This window comes from Cavia porcellus, unplaced genomic scaffold (genome assembly GCF_034190915.1).
Source record: "Cavia porcellus strain 051 isolate PalLab524CR breed Dunkin Hartley unplaced genomic scaffold, mCavPor4.1 scaffold_1, whole genome shotgun sequence".
In the NCBI taxonomy this organism is placed as follows: Eukaryota; Metazoa; Chordata; class Mammalia; order Rodentia; family Caviidae; genus Cavia; species Cavia porcellus.
This window is the reverse complement of record NW_026947484.1, coordinates 40,385,807-40,411,831: the sequence shown is the minus strand read 5'-3', so window position 1 is coordinate 40,411,831 and position 26,025 is coordinate 40,385,807. Positions and strand designations below refer to the sequence as shown.

At 37.7% G+C, this 26,025-nt stretch overlaps 1 protein-coding gene across 5 annotated transcripts in view; it reads left to right on the top strand.

Annotated features, from left to right (window-relative positions):
* Positions 1-26,025, top strand: part of Klhl28 (kelch like family member 28) — a 40,575-nt gene that overhangs the window by 9,126 nt on the left and 5,424 nt on the right. For 2 of the 5 annotated variants that reach the window (XM_063247031.1, XM_063247029.1), the window contains exons 2-6: positions 9,872-10,054; positions 10,639-10,713; positions 14,653-15,551; positions 22,305-22,748; positions 24,939-25,147. In XM_063247031.1, the coding sequence (XP_063103101.1) occupies positions 9,956-10,054; positions 10,639-10,713; positions 14,653-15,551; positions 22,305-22,748; positions 24,939-25,147 (1,726 nt within the window). In that variant the 5' untranslated portion in view covers positions 9,872-9,955. Of the gene's footprint in view, positions 1-2,763; positions 2,788-9,871; positions 10,055-10,638; positions 10,714-14,652; positions 15,552-22,304; positions 22,749-24,938; positions 25,148-26,025 lie in introns of those variants that run through there. The other 3 variants (XM_063247039.1, XM_013154686.3, XM_003471766.5) reach the window with 3 other exon arrangements.

Below are 26,025 nucleotides of genomic sequence, written 5' to 3'. Positions count from 1 at the left end.
AAGGATAAATGCAAATGTAATTTGCTCGATTTCTCCCAGTCCACCTCTAAAGGTTTTTTTTTTTTTTTTTTTTGTATCAGATATGGAACTCATGACCTTGCACTTGCCAGGCAGGCAGTATGCTGCTGAGTTTATATCCCCAGCAACCTTTAAAATTCTTGTATCATTTTATGTTTGCATATCCATGAGGGTAACTTTATCACAATGTGGCGAATAGTATGTTATCAAGAGAGAGCTGTTAACTCCATTTAAATTTAAGTGAAATGAAGCAATTTTTCATATGGTTAAAAGCCATTTGCATTATTAACCATCTGTTCATTTCTCCGGTCATTTTTTTTTTTTTTTTTTTTTTTCTCCATAAGGCCAGGGAATTTTAGAAACAACATTTTTTTTTTTTGTACCAGAATTGAACTTAGGACCTCACACTTGCCAGGTAGGCACTGTGCTGCTGAGCTAAATCCAGCCCACAAGTGTTTATGTATTACCCACCTACATTTTTATATACGGGAAATTTGTTTTCAGCATGTATATTTTTACTTTAGATTTCTTTATTCAGGATGCTTGTGCATTTATACCTTTGATTCACTTGGAATTTATCCTGGAGTATGTGGAAGGGATCTAATTTTATTTACCTCCATATGGTTAGTTATCCTGACACATTTACTTAGAAGTTCCTCTGCTCCCCACAGATTTTGAGATGCTGCTTTTATCATATAGCAAATATACATATATAAATAACCGATTTCCATATGTTCTATTCCTTTTCAATCTGTTTTTCATGACATAATTCTCATGCAATTCTGTTTAATCCACCATAAATTTTACAAAGTTCAAGTATAGAAGAAATAATTTGCCCAGTGTCATAAAACTATTAGGTAGCCAAAGGTAAATTTGAGTTTAATTTCTCTGGCTCTGAAATTTAGACTTTTACTCATTGTTGGTTCTTCTTGTTATTTTTCCCTTCTTTGTGAAACTGGCCGTGTAAAACTGACAAAGGCAGGAGTTTGAAGATTGGAAATATTGCTTCTCTGAGTTACTTTTAGTCAGAATCCAATATAGTCATGATTGTCATTCATAATTTTGAGTGAATGACAAGTGTAATTTGCAATAATATTTAAGCACTTATGCCAGAAATAGTTTAACTGGTTCCCAAATTTATCATGCATAAGAATCACCTGAAGAGTTTTCTCCCCACTGGGGTGGAGGAAGAGAACAGTTTGCTCCCATTCTTGCATATTCCTGATTCTTTGCATCTGTGTGGTGTGCAAGAATTTGTATTTTTAGAAGGAAGGAAGAAAAAAGAAGGAAAAAATGGAAATGCTTTTGTAAATAAGGAGGAAAAGAGCAGTTGAAGGGAGGGTATGGAAATGGGGAAAAAAGAATTGAGTTATATGATGTACAGATACAAATTCAAGTCATTATGTATACCTAAAATGTACCAATAAACCGAATTAAAACAAAGGAATTTGTATTTTTCTCAGGTGCCCAAGTGATGATGAAGCTGTTGGTACAAGGACCACGTTTTGAGGACTGCTGTTTTAGAGCTTTGTATTTTAAAACAGTTAAAGTTCTACAAATTTTTAATCCATATTTCTTGAGAAAAGGAAAAGGGGTCCTAACATTTTAAGAGTGCTATAATACAAGCCTAGTGAGATTTATTTTAAGTTACTTATTTTTACTTTGGTCTTTAAAGTTTTTAGTTGGGACTGTTTTGATAGTGCCTTGAAAGTATACTTTAAAAAACGAAAGTATACTTTGTTTACAGTAGTTCTTTTGTTTGTTTGTTTGGTACCAGGGATGGAACTCAACCCCTGGCTTACTGAGGGCTTGCAAGGCGGGCAGTTATACCACTGAGCTAAATCCCCAACATTCTGGTAGTTCTTAAAAGGAGTTAACATTGTCTTTTGTTTTCAGTATAATGATGCATATACTCACATGTTCTTTTGGTTTCTTTAGCAGTGCCCTTACCTTGACCTATTTTAAAATTTTGATACTTTTTTATAATTTTGGAGGAAAATAAGCTATGATGCTTCACATGAAAAGAATACTTCACTTACTTTGGTGGTTAAAAAAAAATGTAGCCAGGTGTGTTTGTGCATGCACTTGTATTCCTAGCACTCAGAAAGCTGAGGCAAGAGGATCGCTGCAAGTTTGAGGCTACGCCAGGCTCCACAGTGAGACCCCATCTAAACATACAAAGACAAAGAACAAAAAATGTTGTTAGAAGAAAATTTTATCCTTTGGTTTTTCATACTATTGCCTGAGATCTCTGTCTGCAGAGTCAGTACTCTCAATTCTATTACCCATAAGACCATGATCTGAATTTCTTCTCTTCAGAAGGTGTCATTGTTTTAGATTCCTTTTCAAGGAATCTAAAATCCTTGAGCATGAAACCCTAAAATCCATGCTCCACATGTAGCCGGGCATTTCCAGAGCAGCACAAAAATGTCCTTCTCTAATTTCCTGTGTCTTACAGTTCCATTAATACAGCTTAAGTCCACATAGGCTTTGTGTATTAAAGTAGTACTAAAATTAAATCCCTAAACCGTCTAAAATGTCCTTCAGATGAGTCATGTTTCATTTTAAGCATGTGGTTGCTTTGGAATCCACTATAGAATGGTGACATTTCTCTCTCTTAAATTTCTTCAGGTCTTTTTGGATCCTCATTTTGTTACTCATTGTTTTTGCTGTGCTTTGCATTTTACAGGATCAACAAAGTGTACTTTGAGCCTTTTCATTTTGGCCTGAATAGCACACCCCTCCACACATCCCTCAGCCCTCATTCCAGTAAGTAGTATAAGCTGGGTGTGGTTGTTCAACCACTTGCAAATGCAGCTAAGTAGTTATTATTAGTAGTTTTATTCTCAAGAAAATCATGAAGGGCAAATTTATAAGTTCTGTACTACATGAAGTTAAATTTCAAGTATACTTTCTTACCACACAAGTTTAGCACATTGAAAAAATACAAGGTTAGTCTGTGACAGTCTATTATTAGCTCATGCTTGCTAGGCTTAGGCATGTCTACATCCTCAATTATAGGATTTACTGTCTTATTTTTGAAAATAGTCTCCAGTTTTGCGGCACTGGCAGTGATTCAGAGATTTCATTTTCAGGTTCTTTTAAATATCTTGGGACATAGTTGTTTAGTCTGAGATGAATAAGAATTTATAAAATTCTGTGTTTTCATTTTGAACCTCTCATTTTTTGTATCAGTTTACCTTCCCGTTGCTAATTCATCACTTCCAGTTTGAATATAGTTCTTAAATTAGAAAAAATGAGACTCAAAAGGGGTATGTTTTGCAGAGTAATACTTATAATTATGTAAATTGCATGTAAAGGAATAGACTTTCAGGTAAAGTTAATTTTAACATAGACTTTTGAGAATTTGAATTGGAGAAAGGGAGAAGAAAGAAGAGAAAGGATATAAACAAAATACAGCATGTGGTAAGAAAACGTTTGGGAGAGAGCAAGTTCTACTTACGCCTAAAAAAAAATCAATATATTGATTAAGAAATATACCAATTCCATCTAAAAATATTTGACCCAGTTGGAACTAAAATTATCTTTTATCTCTAATTACCTTACATAATACCCTATACTTGAAACTCTTACAGTGTATCATATTTTCATTGTCTGATTTGAACCTCAAAAACCTTGTGAGTTATGTATTGGCCACTATTGTGATCCCATTTTGCAAATAAGAAAGATGAAGAGAGAAGATAAAGTTAACTAGATATAAAATAGGACTGCATTATTAATTCTATCTATTTTCTGTAATGTTTTGCCTTTCTTGTTCATTCTTCATTTTTCAGTTTAAATACTAACTTTCTTACAAAAATTGAGGCAAAAGGAAATTTATAAAGGTCAGCAGCATAGAAGTAGAACACATTCATATCTAAATTAACACCTCTGATTGCTAGCTTTTCAGCAGTATTCTATTTTAGGGAGAAAGAAAGTTGCTAGTGGAAGACCAAGAGATTTCTTTAGATTTGTTCATTCCATGATTGAAATACGTTGAGAATTTAAATGGTAAATGTGTTTTGGGATTATTTGGAGAGATGAAAGGTGGAGAATGGGTTATCAGCTGTAAGGGGGCAATATTAATGTAATTTGTTAACTGACATAAAATTCACTGTGCCACAAGTGTGAAATAATGGAAGTTTTTAATGAAGTTTTCGCTATTTGGATTTTCCTATTTAAAAGCCAATAAAAAAAATAAAAATTAAAAATAAAAACCAGGAATGAAATGCTATATTCTCCCAGTCCAACCAGTACTTAAATTCTTTAGTAGTATTCAAAACTTTTTAATTAATTTGGTAATGCTTTTAAGATGGGAATGAAACCTACTTTACCAGTGTCTCCATAACTTGTATTTGAATTATTAATGTGGTGGGGAGGAAATAGGTCATATTATATAACCATCTTCTGTTCCTTTTGTTTATTCTAAGCAACTATTGTGATCCACTCTGAAATAGCACGAATTAACTTGTTAGGGCTGTTGTAACAGATTACCACAAAATCTGCTTTAAACAGCAGAAATAGCACGAATTAACTTGTTAGGGCTAATGTAACAGATTACTATAAACTCTGCTTTAAATAGCAGAAATATATTCTTTCACAGTTCTAGAGGCCAGAAATCTGAAATTAGCATCCGTAGACATCTTCTGCCTTCTGGTGCCTGCCAGCATTCCTTATTGTGTGGCTGCAGCCCTCTGGCTTCTGCCTCTGTAGTTACTGGGTAGGCTTTTCCCTTTTATGCCTGTGTCACATCTCCCTCAATCTTATAAGCTGTACATGGATTGTGTTTAGGGCCCACCTGGATAATCCAGTTTAATCCCCCATCTCAAATCCTTAATCACATCTGCAGAGCCCTTTTTTCAACATAAAGTCATGTTCTTATATTTAGGAGATTACAATGTGCATGTCTGTTGGAGAGCCATTCTCTGCCTACCACAGTACTTAGTATCTTTCCAGTTTTTCTTTTTTTTTCTTATTTTATTCTTTTTCATTCTCTGGATGTATAAATAGGATATAATCTGAATTTACAGTAAAGAGTTGAGTTGCTATGGTATAGATCAGTAACTTAGTCTTATTATCTTCACTGTAGGATATTGGATTCTGCTCTCAATAATTAGTTATTGTTGTAGAATTAACTGTCAGTACTGATGAGTTTGTTAAATTGTTGAAAGTTAAGGTAGAGGATTTGAATTAACGTGAAATTTCTTCCCAGCTAAAGGCACTAATCTTATCATTGATAAAGAAGTAGTTAGTGTTGTTTAAAAATGAATTTTGCTATATAGCTATTCCGGTCTGGGAAGATGGTGGAACAGTAAGCAGCAGAGTAAACAGCCTCTCTGAGAGAAACAATCCAGATGCTGGAATATAGCATTCTGGAGAAGACAAGAAGGAAAGAAAGGGTTCCCCTCAAACTAGGAAGAAACTAAAGTGAGAATTGAAGCCCACTGAGACAAAAAAAAAAAAAAAAAGAAAAAGAAAAATTTAAACAGGAGAAGGCGGTAACTGGCGGCACTTTCACAGGAGCTAGAACCACTATGCCAGAAGCGTTGTTGGAACCTGGAGATGCATGAGCACAGTAAAGTTGGTGGCTAGTATGCCCAAAAGGCCTTGGCAGGGAGACGCAGTGGCAGAGGAGAGCAGCAGACCTGAGAACTGCACTGGTTGGTGGTGAGTGTGGGGGACTCAGTCCTCCTGCGGGAGTGAGCAGTTGGTTGGGTGCCATTTTAGAGTTGGGCAGGATAAACCTAGAGACAACTAGAGCCAGCTTCATTCACCCACTCCTAGCTCAGAGTAGACTGGTGGAAATTGCTTGGACTGAGTCCTGCCTCTGGGTGGTCCAGTAGCCACTGCCAAGATTTCCCTAAAGCTATCCCTAACCAACCCCACCCACGAGGCACACTAACTTGGTGAAGACTCCCTGTGGTTAACCAGCTCAGAAGGGAGGAGCCAGCCTGCTCCACCCCTGCTTACACTCCAATAGCCACTAGCAGACTGGGGAAAGAAGCAAACAGCAGAAATACCTAGCCAACACACTTCAGAATAATTATAACCAATATAGGAAGTACTGGGGACCCTGCTACCCACTTGTCCAGAAGAAACCAGGAACATGACAAGAGGAAAAAGCAAAAGGAAGTCTCTGGCCTCTAACACAAGCATTCCAGGATAAAGAAACAACTCCATGAAGATATAAAAGAACTTAGAAGAGAAATACTATTACAGGTAAAAGAAGATATGAAATACATAATAAAAGAATTGCTAAGCACCTCTAAAGAAGACACAGATGAAAGAATAGAGGAGCATAGAAAATTGAGGGAAACCTTCAATGAAGAATATAAAAATAATTTAGAACACATGAAACAGATTCAAAGAGATTACCAGGAAATTAAAAACTCCATTGAAAGCTGACAAAACAGCTTGAAAGAAACTAAAGATAGACTATCAAACCTTGAAGACAGGTTTGCAGCTTGTGATCATGAAAGGAAAGATCTCAAAAATAACAAGGAACTAGGAATTAACAATACAAAGGTTAGAAGATGACAAGGGGATCTGTAAGAATAAAAAACGTGAGTGAAGAAGCAGGGGTAAACACAAATGAAATACAAAGGCTATTTACAAGAAATAATTAAAGAGAACTTTCCAAGCAAAGGAAGAGCAAATGATATTCAGCTATATGAGGCATACAGAACTCCAGCCAGCTATAACCAAAATAGATCTACACCCAGACATATAATAATCAAGATCCCAGAAATTCAACACAAGAACAGAACATTAAAAGCTGTCAAAGAAAAGAAACAGATCACCTATAAAGGAAAACCCATTAGAATCACAGCAGACTTCTTGACCAAACCATCAAATCAAGAAGAGCTTGAAGTGAAGCATTCCAAGTCCTGAAACAAAATAACTCCCAAACCAGATTGATGTACCTTGCAAAACTGTCTGTAGAAATTAATGGAGAAACAAGAACTTCCATGACAAAGAGGAACTGGGGGAGTTCGTGACCACCAAGCCTACAAAAAATATTGAAGGACATTCTGGAGAGAGAGAGAAAAAAAGACCATGGTTTCAGGAACAGTGGCAGAGGGGGCTCATTGAACGGGGCAGACAGTGGAATAAAGGAGAAAAGTAGACAACCAATGGTAGAAAAATAACATGGCATAGATGATGCAGAGAAGGTTGGCCATAATCACTAATATGGATGGCCTCAATTCCCCAATAAAAAGAAACATAGGCAGACTGGATCAGGAGATGGTGTCTATCAATATGCTCTATATAAGAAATACAATTAACCCAAAGTAGGGTTTATAGGCTGAAAGCCAAAGATTAGAAAACAATGCTCTGTGTGACAGGGAACCAGATAAAAGTGGAGGTGGCTTCACCATCAGCTGCAAATTGGCAGGAAAGCCATAATACTTTTATACAATGGAATACTGCTCAGCCCTAAAGAAAGAAAACCTTGAGGCTCTTGTAATGGATACAACTTGAGTTCATGCTCAGGGGTAAAAAGGTTCAGCATCACTTAGGTGAATAGCAGCCTGCCTCCCTAATCTAAAAACTAAAGAAGTTAGTGGGAGGCAAAATGTACAATGCACCCTGTGAAAGTGAAAGGGGAGGAATTGTCTAAAAAGGGAAGGCAGTGGCCATTGCTAATCTTTTATCATGATTTGAAACCCATATTGTTTTAATTGTTCTGTTTGGTTTTATTCTGTTCCATTTTGTCGTCTTGCATTAGATTTGATGGCATGAACAGCTATTCCAAAGACAGCAAGGATATATTATAGTAACTATTTTTGATATCCTAGTAACTTGATTTGAAGCCATGTATTGCTTTCACTGTCTTGTTTTGACTGATTTTATTCTATTCTGTTTTGTTTGATAGTATAAAGTCTGAGGGTATAGTTAACTACTTTGAGACAATAAGATTCACTATGATACCCATTCTGGTTTGACTATTGTCTTCTTTTGAAGTCCTGTAATGTCTCCAGTGTTTCATTTTTATTGGTTTTGTCTGTACTGTTTTGTTCAATTTTATTATACCTGATGATATGGGCAATTCTTTTGAAGATAGCAAGAGGTATTATGGTAACCATTGTTGATCACCTTGTATTTTGTTTTTATGTCATGTACTATGTCCATCCTTTTGTTTTGACCAACTCTATTTTGTTTTGTCACATTTGGTTTTTATTCTCTTCAAAAAAAATGTAATATGAATTATAGGAGTAAAATGTATAATTGTTATTGTAACAAAGAGAGGAAAAGTGCTCTAAAGGATATAACTGCATGTATGTTTAAGTATATAGGACTGATAACCATATTTTTAAGTTTTTGTTGGATCATTGAACAGAACTACTTGCAGTCTCTCGGTTTGAATGTCCACTTTGTATGCTTTAATTTTGTAACTTGAACTGTTTCTAAGATGACAACATGTATTATGTCAGCTAGTGATTTCTTACTGTTTATTTTTTTGAAATTCTGTATCCTACCCTTTTTTTGTTTTGCTTTTTTTCTCTTTAAATAAAATTTTAGAAAAAGATTGTATAGATAAAAAAATGAATTTTGCTTAATTTAGATAACATCCCTGTTAGAGAGCATTGAAGCTGAATACACTTGCAGGGCTGTGGCGTGGCCCGGGCATGACGGAACGGAGAACAAGGAGATGCCTCAGGGAGCAAGATTGGCCACAGCTGAGGCCATTAGAGACTTTCTGGATAGTTTTCCTTAATTAGCATTGTCTGTTGCCCTGAGGGGTCGTTGAACCCCTCCAAAGATCCTGTTCAGTTCCATTGTCCACTCGACTCCTTGCTTGTCCTGATTAAACATGGCTGCCTAGCATCAGTCAGTTGGCCGGCTAGCAGAGTTATGAGCTCTGCCAAGGATTTCACTCCTTCTGCAGCCCTAAAGACCATGCTGTGTGTCTCATTCCCTTGAGCCTTTGCTGTGTACCCATTTAGGGGGGTTGGAGGTCTGGGTACAGACCCCAGCAGCCTGGTGCTTGAACAGGGACTCTACAGTGGAGACGTCTGCTGTGGAGGGTGCCTTACCTTCACTGTGTTCCTGGGGTGGAACACAGCCCCAATACGTGTCTATTTCACCTTCTTTTTTTTTTTAAAATCCCTTCATCAGGTAAGTCATGGGGAATTCTCTGTCTGAAACACAATAGAATCGCAAAGCAAAACTGCTTTTCCTTCTTAAAAAGGCAGGCCATGTTACTTCTGAGGATAGTGTGGTACAATTCTTGGAAACTCGCGATCGGTGCCCTTGGTATCCTGAGGGCTTACTATGCTCACTGTGGAAGATTGGGACAAGATAGACAAACTGCAGCGTGAGGAGCCTCGAGCTCCTATCCTCTGACTTAACACACCTATATCTTTGCTGGGATGCTGTGATAGGTGGACAGATGGAACACTGCATGGTTGGCGTTCTGATTTTCCTGGGGATGCCGCTTCTGCTTCTATACCTCCCCTACAAGCTTCTGTCCCCTCCCTGCTGCTGGCACAAGATACAAGCCCAATAAAACCTCTGAGCAATTTTCTGCTGGTTCTAACTTTCATGCAGAAGTTAGCTCAAGAAGCTAAACAGCATGGGGAATTAATTGTGTGTCCTGTTTTGTGTCAACAAGAACACAAAGGACAACTTTGCATGCTGATTATGCTGCAATATTATTGCTTCAATTGTAGTCTCTTACCCCTTCAGCTAAATGTTTCTGAATCTGTAGCTCAGCTAATTGTCTTGCCTTATATCTCCTGTAAAGCTCTCGGAAATCAACGATTTGGCTCTGCTGTGGTGGCTGTAGCCATTCCCCTAGGAAATGAATGCCCAAGCCTCTCTTTAACTATTGACAACCTTTTCTTTTCAGGTTTGCTAGACACGAGCTGATGAGATCTCTGACTCTCCTCTACAGCAGGCCCTTTAGAGCATTGCTCACACGCTCACTACAGTTATGGTGGATCAAGTGCTGAAAGATTGCTTTCTCTCCTTGCTCATTTTTCATTCAGCCCTTTGCCCACAAGGGCTCTTGTTAGCCATCCAGAGCAGCAAGGTATTTAGTGTTGAATGGTTATATTTACCTCACTTGGCTGACAGTACTTTTATTTCCCTTTGTCAGTGCTGTTTCCTCTCTTGTCTCTAGAGGGCATGCTAGAGCACTTACAGTCCCTGGAATTGATTTAATTGACATTGTCTCACCACTTGCCAGGGCTGACTTTTCCTTTTTTGCTTCCTCTACTGTTTTTCTCTGCAGGTTGTCTTGGCAGACTGTGTTGGTTCCGTTTCTTGCCATGTGCCCCATGATCTTTTGTCTCTGTTTACCCTACCTTCCCTTTTCTCTTCAAACTTGTCAGACAGTGCCTTCCCTGTCTTCACTAATGGATTCCCCTCCCCGTGGTGGAGTTTTAACGTGCTTTGCTGATAATACTTGGAAACACCTGCATTCTCTACTGCAAACCTCTGCTCAGCACAGTGAGCTATGTGCTGTTATCCCTGCTTTGCAAGCTTTTTCATCCAAATCCATTAACTTACTGACTGTTTATATGTACGTAATATTGTCCTATACTTATCTTTTGCTGTTATCTCTCCTACAGCAATAGATTCATACTTAATGTCTCTCTTTTTTTACATTTACAGGCTGTTTGTGCTTGTTGTGCCCTTCTTTTTCTTTTACACATCTGTAGTCATCAACCCTGCCCGGCTTTTTACAAGGTAATGCTATGCTGATCAAGCACTGTGTATTCTCTACCCTCTTTTGATAATGCTAAACAACGCTGTGCCTTTTTTCACCAATCCACTCGTTTCTTGCATAAATTGTGTCATATTCTCCTTTCTGAAACTAAAGCTATTTCTGCCATTCATATTGCGCTGCCACACCTCATTCTTTTCCTTTTGATGCTGTTAACCCTCGTGGGCTCTGCTCCAGTGACCTTTGGCAAACAGATGTCACACATTGTTCTCCTTAAAATCTCTTTCATTTTTTCACATTTCTGTTGATACCTTTTCTGGTTTCATTTGGGCTTTGCCACTGTGTGGCAACTCTACCCCACATGTAATTCAATGCCTCCTGGCTGCGTTTGTGGTCATAGGTGTACCTTTCTCCCTTAAAACTGACAGTAGTCTAGCTTGCACCTCAGAGGCTTTTGCTTCCTTTTGTTCCACACGGCAAATTGGTCGTGTAACTGCGATCCTGTTGTTGAATGAGCTCATCATGAACTCAGATCTCCTGTCTTTGAACAGTTGCAGGAGAAGGGTGCACCCCTGCACAGGTTTCTTCTGTTCTATCCATGGTGCTGTTTACTTTAAACACTTGTCTTTCCCAGCAAGACTTTCTTCCTCACTGGTTCAAATACATTTTTGCTGGGATGAACCTCTGCCAAAGCCTTTTATATTGTACAAAATGCCCCCAGACCCAGGTGAGCAGGGACCAGCACTCCTGCTGATGTGGGGAAGAGGGGGTGCCTCCGTGCTTCCCCAACAGGCCCTATGTGGATTCCTGCTCGTGTTTGCCCTGCATGGAATGAGCTGGCACTGTAGGCTGCACAACCCAATTCCACAGTTTCACCTCTCCCTGAATCAACCCTGGCTGCCTTGGATACTTTTATATGAGATCTCTGCTAATTGGCCTATAACAAATCTGACTGGTTGATTTATAATTATAAAATTTAAATTTGCAAGAAGTTATTGTAATTCGGTTTGGTCAAGGATGTGTTTGAGTGCATTCTGATGTAAGATGTTTGTCAGTCTGTGTATTGGTTGTCTGTCCAGTCTGTGAGCAGTTGTTAGAAGTTGCTGAGCTAGTGATCTTTCACACGTGGGAAGCAAAAAGCACAAGTGCCCACACGAGAGTGCCCATGTGGCATGGAACACCTGGGAAATGCCCTGAGAACACGGGGTATAGGAAGTGAGCTAGTTTAGCCAAGGGGTGTGGTATGAGTACATAAACAACCTGTGGGAACTTAAGAGTTCTTATAGAACCTCACAAGCTGTGTGCTTGTTTCTATGTTTGTTTGAATCTGTACAGATCATCTGTCTGTTTGTCTATTTGTCCTCTCTGTGAACAACTGTTCCTTTTATTTGGAACTCAGTAATTTTTCTGTTTTTCCATTTGTGGTTTGTTTGATCAAAAATTCATTTAAGTTATGAATTTACAAAGCGTACTTTCACTTTGGTTGCTGGCTGATCCAAATAACACAAAGATTGGATATATGAATCTAATATGTTATTTATCTTGGACTTGAAATTCTCATTATTAAGAAAAGAAAAATAATACTATTAGGATAAAATAACAAGGTCTTTTAAGCTTGGGATTGCTGGACAGGGCTTTGATTGACAACATTTTTTACCAGTTCTTGTTTATTGATCGGAGACCCCAATAATCTCTATGGCTTTGTGAGAGACACTCCAACTAAAAGTTGTAAACTATATTGTTATATATTCACATTGGTCATTACCTAAAAGAAATAATGCAATGAGTTTTTGGTTTGAAAATGCCTGTGCAAAGATTTCCTATGGCTATGATATGATGTATTGGATATATTCATGGTTCTGGATGCATAGGTCTCCCAGGTTGTAACACAGGACTACTTATAGTAATAGACTTCTGTTTCTTTCTTGCTTGCTTTTTTTTTTTTTTTTTGTGACTGGGGATTGAATTCAGGACCTTGCATTTGCCAGGCAAGCGCTTATGCTGCTGAACTAAATCCCCAGCTAGATTTCTGTTTCATGTTCAGACCTCTGCTGATACCAAAGACTTGTGAGATTTATATTCCACTAAAGGTCAATAAGTTGGATAGAAACTTCTTGTGTATTACATAAGGGTGATTGACTAAAAGATATTTTATGTCAAAGCGGAAATTTGGATTATTGTAAGAATGCCATGAGTGTCATGTTTGTCATAATATATGTGTGGTTTTGATTCCTGATTTACAATGTAACTGTTAATACTCTGTAGGTATTCAAATGTTAAAATATCTGTGGATAGTAGAAAGTAGGTTTCATTTAATATTCTAAGGTGCTTCATGTTTAGATAAGATAGTAATGTTACGTTTACTGCCTCTAATGTTCTGTATTGTTATCAATCTTTTATTCTGGATGTTCAACAGCTGAAGTTTAGAGACCAAAAATTAGAGATACAGATGGGCTAAAAGGATAGCCAATATTTTGGCCCCAGCCCTGCAAAGTCAGTGGGGACCCAGGACATTAAAGAACCTCTGCTTGGGTCAGCCTAAGATACTCAGTGAGTCTGTGGTCTTCTGATCAAGAAGATTATGAGATGGCAGAGGAAAGTGATCTTCAATGTAAGGTGTGCCTAAGGAGAATCAACAGGAGAAAACTCTCCCAGGCTTTCACACAAAGCAACTTGGTCAAGCAATGGCCGTGACTCATCCAGATGGCTGATGCTGACAGAAGAGCCAAAAGGTGCTATGCATGGTTCTAGGATAACTCCTGAGGAGACCTAACTGACCTTGATAGGAAGTGAGAAACTGATTGTATTTAGTGCAGGTCTCACCTTAGCTTGGTCTTGAACCTCCTGCAGAAAAGTATGGCCTCTGGAGGTAGAATGCAGGAAAAATGTTGGCTGTAGGGGAAGCTCGGATCACTGACACTCTCTGACAATTGCTGGCTAGGCTGGTAGCTGACTACTGTTATAAACTGATGGACTGTGCAGAAGTTAAATTGTCAGAGTTCTCCTAACACAGCTTCTCCAGCTTCAGCTGGCCACCCATCCTGTGTATCAACAAAACAAAAAAGAGTGACATGTGAGAGAGCATTGAAGCTGAATACACCTGCAGGGCTGTGGAATGGCCCAGGCATGATTGAACTGAGAACAAGGAGATACCTCAGGGGGCAAGATAGGCCACAGCTGAGGCCACCTGGAGACTTTCTGGATAATTTTCCTTAATTCGCATCATCTGTTGCTCTGAGGCGTCCTCCCAAGATCCTGTTCAGGTTTCCTCCGTTGTCCACTCAACTCCTTGCCTGTTCTGATTAAATAACAGGATGCCCAGGGTCAGTAGGTCAGCCAGCTGGCAAGAGTTACGAGCTCTACCAAGGATTTCACTCCTGCAGCCCTAAAGACCATGCGGTGTGTCTCATTCCTTTGAGCCTTCGCCATGCACCTGTTTGGGGTTTGGGGGTCTAGGTACAGACCCCAGCCCCCCTCCATATTTCCATTTTCACTGATAGGTCAGACTTAAATTTATTTACTTTTATTAGTACATATTGATGGTATATAATGATTACATCATCATGGAGAGTTGATACATATACATTAACACATCTTATTTCTTTTTATGTCCCCTTCCTCATCTTCTGTCCTCTGTCTCCTTCTTTGCCCCTACTCCACTTATCAGACTTGGAAATAGAGTTGGCAGTTTTTCCAGAAATTCATTGTCCAGAGACTTGTTGAGTTGGGGAGTATTATGTAACATTTTGGGTCTGCATCTCCTTATAGCTGTGTCAAAGAGGTTTAACTACACGGTTGTTAAATTGTAACTTTTTGTTAATTGTCTTCTACAGTAGTTAGTGTTTAAAAACCAACAATCAGGCAAGTAAATAAGAAATCTGAGATATGTGCTATTATTTGAAGCAGTTTTATTGCCATGATTTATTTTGAAATAACTGTCTATACTTTTTGTTTTTCTGTAGATGGACCACACATCCCCAACCTACATGCTTGCTAACTTAACCCACTTACATTCTGAACAACTTCTGCAGGGCTTGAATCTCCTTCGTCAGCATCACGAACTCTGTGACATCGTGCTTCGTGTAGGTGATGTTAAAATTCATGCTCACAAAGTGGTACTTGCCAGCATCAGCCCGTATTTCAAAGCAATGTTCACCGGAAATCTCTCAGAAAAAGAGAACAGTGAGGTGGAGTTTCAGTGCATTGATGAAACTGCCCTCCAGGCCATTGTGGAATATGCCTATACAGGAACTGTTTTTATTTCTCAGGACACAGTTGAATCTCTTCTTCCAGCAGCAAACCTACTCCAAGTAAAGCTTGTCCTGAAAGAATGCTGTGCATTTCTTGAAAGCCAACTTGATCCTGGTAATTGTATTGGAATTTCGCGTTTTGCAGAGACGTATGGTTGTCATGACCTTTATTTGGCAGCCACTAAATATATATGCCAAAATTTTGAAGCTGTTTGCCAGACAGAAGAGTTTTTTGAGCTTCCACACGCAGATCTGGATGAAATTGTTTCCAATGATTGTTTGAATGTAGCTACCGAAGAGACTGTTTTTTATGCATTGGAGTCTTGGATCAAGTATGATGTACAAGAACGCCAGAAATACTTAGCCCAGCTACTAAACAGTGTACGGTTACCATTGCTGAGTGTTAAGTTTCTTACTAGGCTGTATGAAGCAAATCATCTTATTCGTGATGATCGCACTTGTAAACATCTGTTGAATGAGGCCCTAAAGTACCACTTTATGCCTGAACATAGACTTTCTCATCAGACAATCTTGATTACACGACCTCGCTGTGCTCCCAAAGTACTCTGTGCAGTAGGAGGAAAATCTGGACTCTTCGCCTGTTTGGATAGGTAAATGGAAGGCTTTCTTAAAGGAATGATGCTAGTGGATTTTGTGCTTTTTAAGTGTGCTGGGTTTTTGTACTTTGAAGATTTAATTTTTTAACTTTTGTTGCTTTTTTTCTCTTCTTCCTAAAATATTTATGTAGTTGTTTTAATCACATTGTCACCCATTCATCACAATACTCTCAATTATTAACCCTCTCCCATCCTCAAATATGTACCTTTTATCCATCCTAGTTAACTCACTAGTTGTTTTTCCTCTGAAAGCATTAACATCTTTATTTGGGTCAGACCAGGTTAGAGGGGAGGTTTATTATTGCCAGATATATCAGAAGCTGCTGAAACAGTTCGCTGCGTATGTGTGATATAAGCAGGTTGGGGACAGGAATGGTTTTAAGTGAAAAGAAGTAGGGGGCTGGGGATTTAGCTCAGCGGCATAAGCGCCTGCCTTGCAAGCAGGCAGTCATGAGTTTGATCCCTGGTACCGATAAAAAGGAAAAAGACAAAAAAAAAAAAAAAAAAAAAAAAGAAGTAGAAGAATTGGCATAGAAATGAGAAAAACATAGGATGTTACTATAAAATCATAAGTTTTATATGCAGTTTATTTTCTTCACGATTTTCTTAAAGACAATAGTAAACGTCGCTTTGTTCCCTAACAATTTAGAGCAAGTTCTATCTAGACTTTTTCTTTCAAGGGTAAAGTATTAGCTACTTTGGACTGTGCAAGCTATGTGGTCTTTCAGATCTACTCAATTCTTCCATTGTAGTGTGAGAACAGATACGGACAATACATAAGTGAGTGAGCATCAGAATGCTGCAGTATAACTGCAAAAATAACACATGGGTTGGATTTGGATTATGGCTGTAGATTCCCAATTTACAGCATTAAGTAACTTTTTGGTATTGAAAATATAGCTTGATGCTTTCTTTGCTTTTCCTTGGCTATGATTGCTTCATGATTTTGATGTTTGATATGGTCCTTTACTACTGTGGATTTCTTTCTTATCATACCCAAAAATTTGTTAAATTGTTTTCTTTATCTGATGGCAGGGAATTACTAATGTTTCCTCAGTAGTGACTTATACATTCTGAATCTTTAAAAAAATTTTCATTGTACATTTTAATTGTAATCTAAAAGTATTGTTGAGATTGAGCTCAGGTAGAGCATTAATTCTGATAGCTTACATATATTAATTGTTTAATTCTTAAAGGCATGGATTATTGGGATGAATGACTAATATAATAAATTTCAAAATATGCATATATATGCAAAAAGTCTGTGGTTGCCTCTTGGTTTCTCAGATATTGAAAATAATGAACATAAGCTTTTGAAGAGACATAAAAGGTATTCATAGTTTTATACCTAGTTACTAATCTTTTGTCTTTGAATATAGTAAAATTAAAAAATTAAAATACCATTTGCACAAAGCTGTTTATCGCAAGATTGTTTGTGACTATGGACAAATTGAAACAAACCTGAACCATTATTTAACTCTACAAAAAAATTTTAGCTGGGTGTGGTGGCACAAGCCAGTAATCCCAGCACTCAGGAGACTGAGGCAGGAGGATCTTTGTGAGTTCAAGACGAGCCTGGGCTACAGTGGAAGCTAAAAAGGCAGCCTGAACTGCATAACAAGACTGTCTCAAAAAGACAAAAAAAATTTTTTAAAGTACCTGTGCATCAAATGCTGCTATATAATGGAGCTTCAGAAATGTCATGCTTTGTAAAGGACAAAAATATTATATAGATAATTATAATATAAGGTATTAATGCACAAACTCTTCATTATTTAGGAGAAACATTTATCTGTCTGGGGAATTTAAGGAAATGTTTGTATAGAAGTTAATCTCCTGGGTAAATGTTGAAAGCTAAGAGTCAAGTGAGGGTCACAGGAAAATGTGCAAACAGATTATACAGGAAACTGAAAGTTGTGTGGTACGGACAAACACAGTTCTAACAAAGTCAGGCAGTGGTTAATATGGGACAAGTCAGAGAAGTTATTGTATACTGATGAAAAGAAAACTTTTAGGAATATTGCAAAGTATTTTAAGGAGAGTATATATAAAGATTGAGGAAACAGAATTAGCATCAGAGAGATTATGTAAGCGTCTACTTTAGAAGCATAAATGAGATTTTTTTTAGATCCTGGGGTACAGCATAAGTAGTGAAAAAGACTAGGACGTGAAGACATACTTTAAGAGTAGATTGACAGGATTTGGTGTTTGGTTAGATACAGGGGAGGGATTGTGAAGAGGAGGGAGAAATCAAATATGAGTTAAATATGAGTGAGATTTCTAGATTAAATGACTGATTGAAGATATCAAGATAATGGAGGAGGACAGGGAAGAGGAGGAGGAACCACTTTTGAGACAAAAATAGCACATGTAGTTTTTAGACATACTAAAGTATTTATTTATTTATTAAGTATCCAGGAAGCTGAGTATGGTGGTACATGCCTGTAGTTGCAGCTATTTGGGAAGCTGAGACAGGAAGATTGTCAATTTGAAGCTAGCCTGGGCAACAGGCTATCTGAAAATAAAAATGAGACCCTATCTGAAAATAGAAATGAAAGGGCTGGGGATGTAGCTCAGTGCAAAGGCACTGGGTTCAATCTCCAGTTTAAAAAAAGAAGTCAAAGTCAAGGATAGCCTATTGCTAACTGGATGTAGGTACCTAGCTCAAAGAAGTGACCAGGGCTGAAATTTGGAATTAACATATAATAGAATTTAAATGAATAAATTAAAAACAGGATGTCTGTGATGGTATTCTTGACTGGCTTCAGTGTGCCTCCTTTCTCTCCAGTAAGAGTATATAAAAAGAAAAAAAATAATAAAATTCTGTCTCAAAAAAAATGTTTAAAAATAAATACAGAGGAAAAAGGATTAAGGTGCAACTAAGAGCAAAGTGTCATCAAAACTAAGAATTTTAATTTGTCAAGAAGAAAAGAATATGATCTATAATGTAAAATGCAATGAAAAATTTAAAAAAAAGGCAGGGTAGACTTAGCAGTACAGTATAGAGATCTGCGGCCAACAGTTGCATGAATGTTGGAGATACAGTCAATCGAGAAGTGAACTGAAAGTAATTAGACTGAAGATTTTTGTTCAAGAATCAAGAAGAGGGGGCTGGGGATTTAGCTCAGCGGCATAAGCACCTGCCTTGCAAGCAGGCAGTCGTGAGTTCGATCCCCGGTACCGATAAAAACGAAAAAGAAAAAAAAAAAAAAAATCAAGAAGAAGCCAGGGATTTAGTTCAGCGGCGTAAGCACCTACCAGGAAAGCACGAGGTTGTGAATTCAGACCTTGGTACAAAAAGAAAAGAATCAAGAAGAAAACAGTAAGGGCAGAAACTGGTAAAAAGTCAGAGAAGTTTTAACTGGGTTTTATTTTGTTCTAAAGAGACAGTTGAGTGTATTTATAATTAGATGCTGGTTAAAATGGGTGTGAAGAAGGTTATCAGATAAAGGAGTGGTCGTTAATGAAGCAAAATCTTAGAAAATAAGAGATGGCATCACAACCAAGGATATAAGGTTTAGAACAGGAAGAAGAGAGACTAAAATATAAAGACAGTTTATTGGGAGAGCAAGGGTATAAGATAGAGTCTATCTAATGACCCCAGGTTTTTCTTGTTGTTGTTTTTCTTTAAGTAGGAGCAGAGGTCTGCTAGAGCAGAAAGTGAGGGTTAGGTAGGTAGTTTAAGGAATGGGGAAGCTGTATCATCTCCAGAAATCTGTGACTTAAAGATAGTCTATCATCATGATTTCTCATCTTACTGAATTGTGTCTCACACCAATTTTCTTACTTTGTAATACCAACTGAATGTCTTAACTGTTCAATTCAGATCTGACATTAAATTTCCAGAATTGGCTCAAACCTCACGGATTAAGTCTTACAAAACCTCACGGATTTGTAAGACTGTCCCTGCCACAGGTACCAAACTTTGTTATTACTAATGACTGATAATTTCAAATTCTTGTTTTTAGACATTCTACTCTCTAATCTACATTTTCATGCCAGTTTATTTCAGCAAATGTACTCTGTCATGAATTTGTCTTCCCAAATTCATGTATTGAAAACTTAATCTTAGTGTAAACTTAATCTTAGTGTAATAGTGGTGAGAGGTAGGAACTTTCAGAGGGGGTTTGGTGAAGGGAGTTGACTGTGTTCCTCGTTTGTTTCCCAGCTGCCGGTGTTATACCTTCTACCATGTTATCATGTAGGAAGAAGGCCCCTACCAGATGAGGCCCCTGAACTTGTATTGTTTATAAGTTACCCAGTCTGTGATACTGTTATAGTATCAGAAAACAGACTAAAAAAGTCCTCCCATAGGGCCACCATCTGCCATGAGGTCCTCAGCAGAGCCAAGTCAGGGTTGACACTTCACCCTCAAACCTCTAGAACCATGAGTGACTTTCTATAAAGTTAGGCTGCTTCAGGTAGTTCATTACAGTAGCACAGAAAATTGGTATCAGGAGTAGAGATATTGCCTAATTAGTACCTGAGTTTGTGGAAGTAGCTTTTGAATTTGCCAACAGGCAATGGTTAGTTTTGAGGAGCAGGGTAGAAAATTCCTACTATGCTATAAATGAAGAAATATGGGCAATTCTGAAGAAGTTTTAGAAGAAACTAGGAAACTAATATTAGATGGAGATGAGGAATTTGGGCAGGGGGTTCCAGTACTGAGGATTGCTGGGTAGGTACTCTACCACTGAGCTCCACCTCTAGCTTTTTTGCTTGCTTTTTCTTTTTGTTTTTTTTTTTTTTGTTTGTTTGTTTTGTTTTTTTTTTTTTTTGAGATCAGGTTTCACTATATAGTTCAGACTTACATTGCAGTTCAACTCACTTTGTAGCCCAGGATGGCCTCAGACATACAGCGACCCTCCAGCCTCAGCCTCCCAGGTGCTCGGATTATAGTCTTGTGCCATTTTATTTTGAGACAAGTTCTCACTAAGCTGCCATTGACAATCTTCCTCCAGAGTAGTTGGGATTACAGACATGTGCCTTCTCCATGCCTGGCTGAAATGAGGATTTGGAGGGTGAATTTGAAAAGACTTCCTTGTTACATCATGGCAAACAACTTAGCTGCATGGTATCCATTCTCTGGAGCTCTATAAAGGCAAATTTCAAGGGGATAAAATAGGACATTTTATTTGAAGGGCAAACTTTAAACAGTGAAATATTCAAACATTGCCATTAACCACTTTTAGATTTATAGTGAGACTTGGGGTCAAGAGGAAGCAGAGTAGAAAGATGTGAAATTTTCCATCCTAGCGAGGGAATGGGCAGTGAAAAAGCATGTAAGAGCGTGGCCAAGAAGCCTCTTGCTAAAGAATAAAAGGAAGCCAGTTGTTTTGCATTGGGAAAATTGGAAAAAGTGCTCAAGGGAGTCCAGGACAGAATTGTTTTATGAAAGAGCTTCAGAGTGCCCTCCATGGGCTTGCTGCCCAGGGCTCGCTTGGCATTTATTTCCCTGCCTTCAGCCAGCAAAGCACTGCACAGCTGCATCTGTGGTTCGGGCAGCCACAGCTCATGCAGCTGACCTTAGTGTCAATGCTGTGCTGAGTTTGCAGGTGTTCAGTGTGCAAGAGTTATTGGATCATGGGCAGCTTCCACCACAATTTCAAAGGAAAGACTGGAACACCTGGGTAAAGTTTGCCACAGGGTTGCAGTGTTCATGGAGATCTCCTGCTGGGGCAAAGCTTAGTAAAGCTGTAGCATTTGAAATGGCCCTCAAGGTACAGCTATCAGCACTGTGCAGTGCTTGCTCAGGAAAACAGTCAGTGCACACAGCCTACATGTAGCACAGGCATAGGGGTGAGGCTGCCAGAGGTCTTGGGATTCTACCTCTCGCTGCAGTGTGCATAAGATAGCTCGGTTTAGAACTTTAGGGTTTGATGTCTTCACCGCTGAATTTCAGTTTATTTATTCCTTTTGGAGATAGGCTGTATCTGGTTTTTTTTTTTTTGAGGGTTTACAATTAAAAGGAGTTTGCCTTGAGTCTTTTTCCCAGCGCCCAGCGCCCCGCATCCACTCTTGATCCTCTCCATGTTCTGCCATCAAAGATAATCATTACCTGCAGCAGTCATCCAGAGATTAGTTTTTCATGTTTTTGAACTTGATATAAATTAAATTATACAAAATATTATTTTGAGTTAGGCATCTGTCCCTCCATGTTTTCTACATGAGATTCCCCCCGGGGGCTCTGTTCATTTTCAATCCTGACAGTATTCTCTGTATGATTTACTCCACTTTATGGCTAAGGAACACTTTTGGATATTACAAATAATACTGCTGTGAACATTCTCATACATATACAGATATATACATTTCTTGTGGGTACATATTTAAGAATGGAATTAGTCATGGGACAGAAAAACCCTACCCCTACCTTATTAAACCATTCTTTTGATGAATTACTGTGTTGTGCTTCAGCGAACATTTCTGTGTGTTTCCTAATGTAAAACTTTCTGTGCTAGACATTTGTTAGACATACAGGATGAAACTGCTGAGTGAGGGCATATCTTCAACTTCACTAGATAATGTAAATTTGTTTTTCAGAGTGGTACACCAGCTATTCTCTCACCAGTAGAATGTGCATTTCTTTGCTCCACATTCATGTGACTTTTTTTCCAATCTGGGAGATATGTCATAATTAACGTGGCTTTAATTTGCGTGTTCTCAATTACAGGGTTAAACGTGTTTTTGTTTATGGGCATTTTGTCTTTTGCTTTAAAATGTCATTTTTTTCTGCTTGTTCTTTAGCGTGGAGATGTACTTTCCTCAGAATGACTCTTGGATTGGTTTGGCACCCCTAAACATTCCACGTTATGAATTTGGAATATGTGTTTTAGACCAAAAAGTGTATGTCGTAGGAGGTATTGAAACTGATGTGCGTCCCACTGTCACTCTCAGAAAACATGAGAACTCGGTAGAGTGCTGGAACCCTGATACAAATACCTGGACTTCTCTGGAGAGAATGAATGAGAGCCGAAGTACCCTGGGAGTAGTAGTGCTTGCAGGAGAACTTTATGCTTTAGGTGGATATGATGGGCAGTCTTACTTACAATCGGTAGAGAAATATATTCCCAAAATAAGAAAATGGCAACCTGTGGCACCAATGACTACAACCAGAAGTTGTTTCGCTGCAGCCGTATTGGATGGAATGATATACGCCATTGGAGGGTACGGCCCTGCACACATGAACAGGTATTTAACGTCATAATCAAATTGCTTGTGTTTGTAGCTTTTTTTTTTTTTTTAAAGAAACATATTAACAATGACTTCTGTGTTTTAAACAATGTGTGTGTAAATAAACTTCCTTTTTTTTTTGACATTTTTAAGTAGTATTGATAGCCATTTGAGATGTTTAACCTGTTCCATAAATAAATGTGTTTACATGGGAAATTAACACAAACCTAAGATTCAAACTTCTCTTTTGACTGAAGTTTGCATTTAGTTATTCAGTATGTGCAGACTACATCTGAAACTCAGAAACCTAAAAAGCAAATTTAGACTGTGTTAGGTTTTATGTGGGGTATGCATGTGCATGTATACTATCCTTCATTGCATTACTTCATAAAGTGAACGTGTAACTCCTGTACGCCAGTATAATCTCATAATATAAAGTCGTAAATAATAGCCATCCTGGATTTTTTTTCCCCCTGCATTGCTGGAGCTTGAACCCAGGCATTCTAGGCAAGGTGTTCTACCACTGAGATACGTCCCCAGCTGCTTTGTGGATTTTCGTACATGTATCATCATGTGTCTGGGGCATATTAAAATCTCAACTGAAGACGTCAGTATTCTATACTATATTCTTTGAATAAGGAGAAATATAGATGAGAAAATAAAAATATATAGTAATTTATATGAAATATTATAATCCTGAACATTTGTTGAAATGTTCTAAAGATTTTAGCTCTAATAGTAATTGAAATGACATACGTTTTATTGATCATGCCCCTTTCAATGAAGAGGTGTGGTTTAAGAATATTGAGAAAGTGATAGTACAGCAGCATCTCAGCTCTAAATATTTCTGTTTATGTTAAACTTTTCCCTACTTTTTAACCCTGCAGTTGAAGGAAAGGGATTTGGGGCTTAAACATGCATTTCTATTCTTTGAAAAGCTTTTGGCAAAATTTCTAATATGAAGGATTAAGAATCTTAATTTTGAGATAACATTAAATTTAAGTCTTACTGCAGCCTATTAACTCTTCTTGCCCAGTGACTTTGGTCTAATAGTTTTAGCCAGGTGTCTTTTCAGAGACATTGTTTCATGATGTCCATAATGATGATATAGCTCTTAAATGTGGAATCTTTTTTCAAGAAGTTAGGTTGGAACTAGAAGCTCAACAAGCTTACCTTTATTATGCCTTTCTGGTCCTTCAGAAGGAACTATAGGCTTAAAGGGCTTTTTGGCAATTCTGAATAAATTTGGAAACATTACAGGTTTTCTGCATACTTGACTTAAATCCCTGAGTTTTCCTCAGCCATTCCAGGATTATTATGAATAACTAGTTTGAGTTATGAATCTGCAGTGTTTACTTTGGATTAAACCACATAGATTCTCTTGCAGGGAAAAAAAAATGTTCTTTCTGTTCCCTTTTTCTTAACTGTTTATCCTTAGCATTCTTTAAAAACAAAACAAAACAAAAAACTTTGTCCAGTTGTATAGCTTCCACAGTACTTGTGCCTGCATTACTTGTTTGGCTTTATTCTAACATGACTCTTTTGGGGTTGTGCTAGTTCCATTTTTGCAGATGAAGAAATGACTGACTTAGGATTTCACAGATCCAAAGTGGCAGGGCTAGTCCAGTGCTAGTATGTAGATTGGTATTTAAACCAGGTCTTCTGACTTTTCAAGCCCTGTAGCCTTCATATATCATGTTGATTGTATAGTGCAGTCAGCTCTCTGTATCTGTTAGATCAGTACCTGCAGGTTTAACCAACGTCAAATCAAAAATACTTAAAAAAATAATTACACATATATTGAGCGTATATCCTTATTCCCCTAACAATATGGTGTAACATTTATCCATCATTTACATTGTGTTAAGTATAAGTAATCCAGAGGTGGTTTAAAGTATGTAAGTGGTTCTGTATAAACACTACGATTTTATATAAGGAGCTTGAGCATCTACTAAGTCCTGGAATCAATGCAGTGGATACCAAGGAAAAGCTTATAAAAGAATAGCTTATGGTTATCATTTCACTGAGTCTACAAGGTAAGCTTTATCTGTGTAGTCTCATCAATGTAATCTAACCATTTGGGAACTGATGACTATTTTATATCTCTTTATTTGAACTTTTTCATGCTGGGTTTTTATTTTGCTTTGGCAGGAAGAATGACACAATTAGCACTTGTGAACTAATTCTTTTTCATGTGAATATTTACAGTGTGGAGCGTTATGATCCAAGTAAGGACTCCTGGGAGATGGTTGCGTCCATGGCAGAAAAAAGGATTCACTTTGGTGTGGGTGTTATGTTAGGCTTTATTTTTGTTGTGGGTGGACATAATGGTGTCTCCCATTTGTCAAGCATTGAAAGATACGACCCTCACCAAAATCAGTGGACTGTGTGTAGACCAATGAAAGAACCCAGAATAGGTAATAATAATTTACTAATTTCTAAACATGAAATGTAGTGTTTTCTATAGTGATGCTCTTGAAATGGTACAGTAATTGGAATATAGCAGCAAGGATATAACTTGTCCAGAAAAAACTTTTTTGTGGTAAACTTGAAAGACAACTAGCTACATATGACTGTATAGATTCCTTACTGTGCTTTTAATGTATTGGTCTGCATATTATCATTTCTCAAATTTGGAGACCACATTTTGGGAAATGCTGCTAATAGAGTAAAGCTTGTATAAGCTCTTTTTGTGCATTATAACAGATGCCATTTTGTGTTTCTCATTCCCTCTCTCGTAGATTTTTCTGCTTTATTTTGTACATCAATAATCCATATCTTCACTTCTACATGTTCTCTATCCAAGCGGGTATCGGTGATCCAAAAAGGGTGGTATTTCAAGGTGGCTAGAGAAAAAGCAGCTATATTGTTGAGCTTAAAAAGAAATTGTTATTTTCAAATCCAAACTTAAGTCACATTTTATAGGTCGAGTTTTAAGTTACTGATGGAAATGCTTTCTGGGATATAGTTTAGAGGTAAAATGTCCAGGGAGTATACTTTATATTTATGATGTACGGAACTCTTGAAACATAAATATTCAAAGAAAATTAAAAGGGCAAAAGAACTATATGTGGTAATATCTAAAGGATATTTGCAAAGCATAAACTACGTAGCAGTATATTTGAAAACATGATAAAATGGTTTCCAGAAATATGTGTATAAATATAATTTGTTTATAAAACATAGAAATACACTGGGGTTTTTTTGTTTTTGTTTTTTGAGACAGGGTCTTGTTGTTTAGTCAGGCTGCCATAAATTCACTATCTACCCAGGCTGGCCTTGAACTTAGCTATCT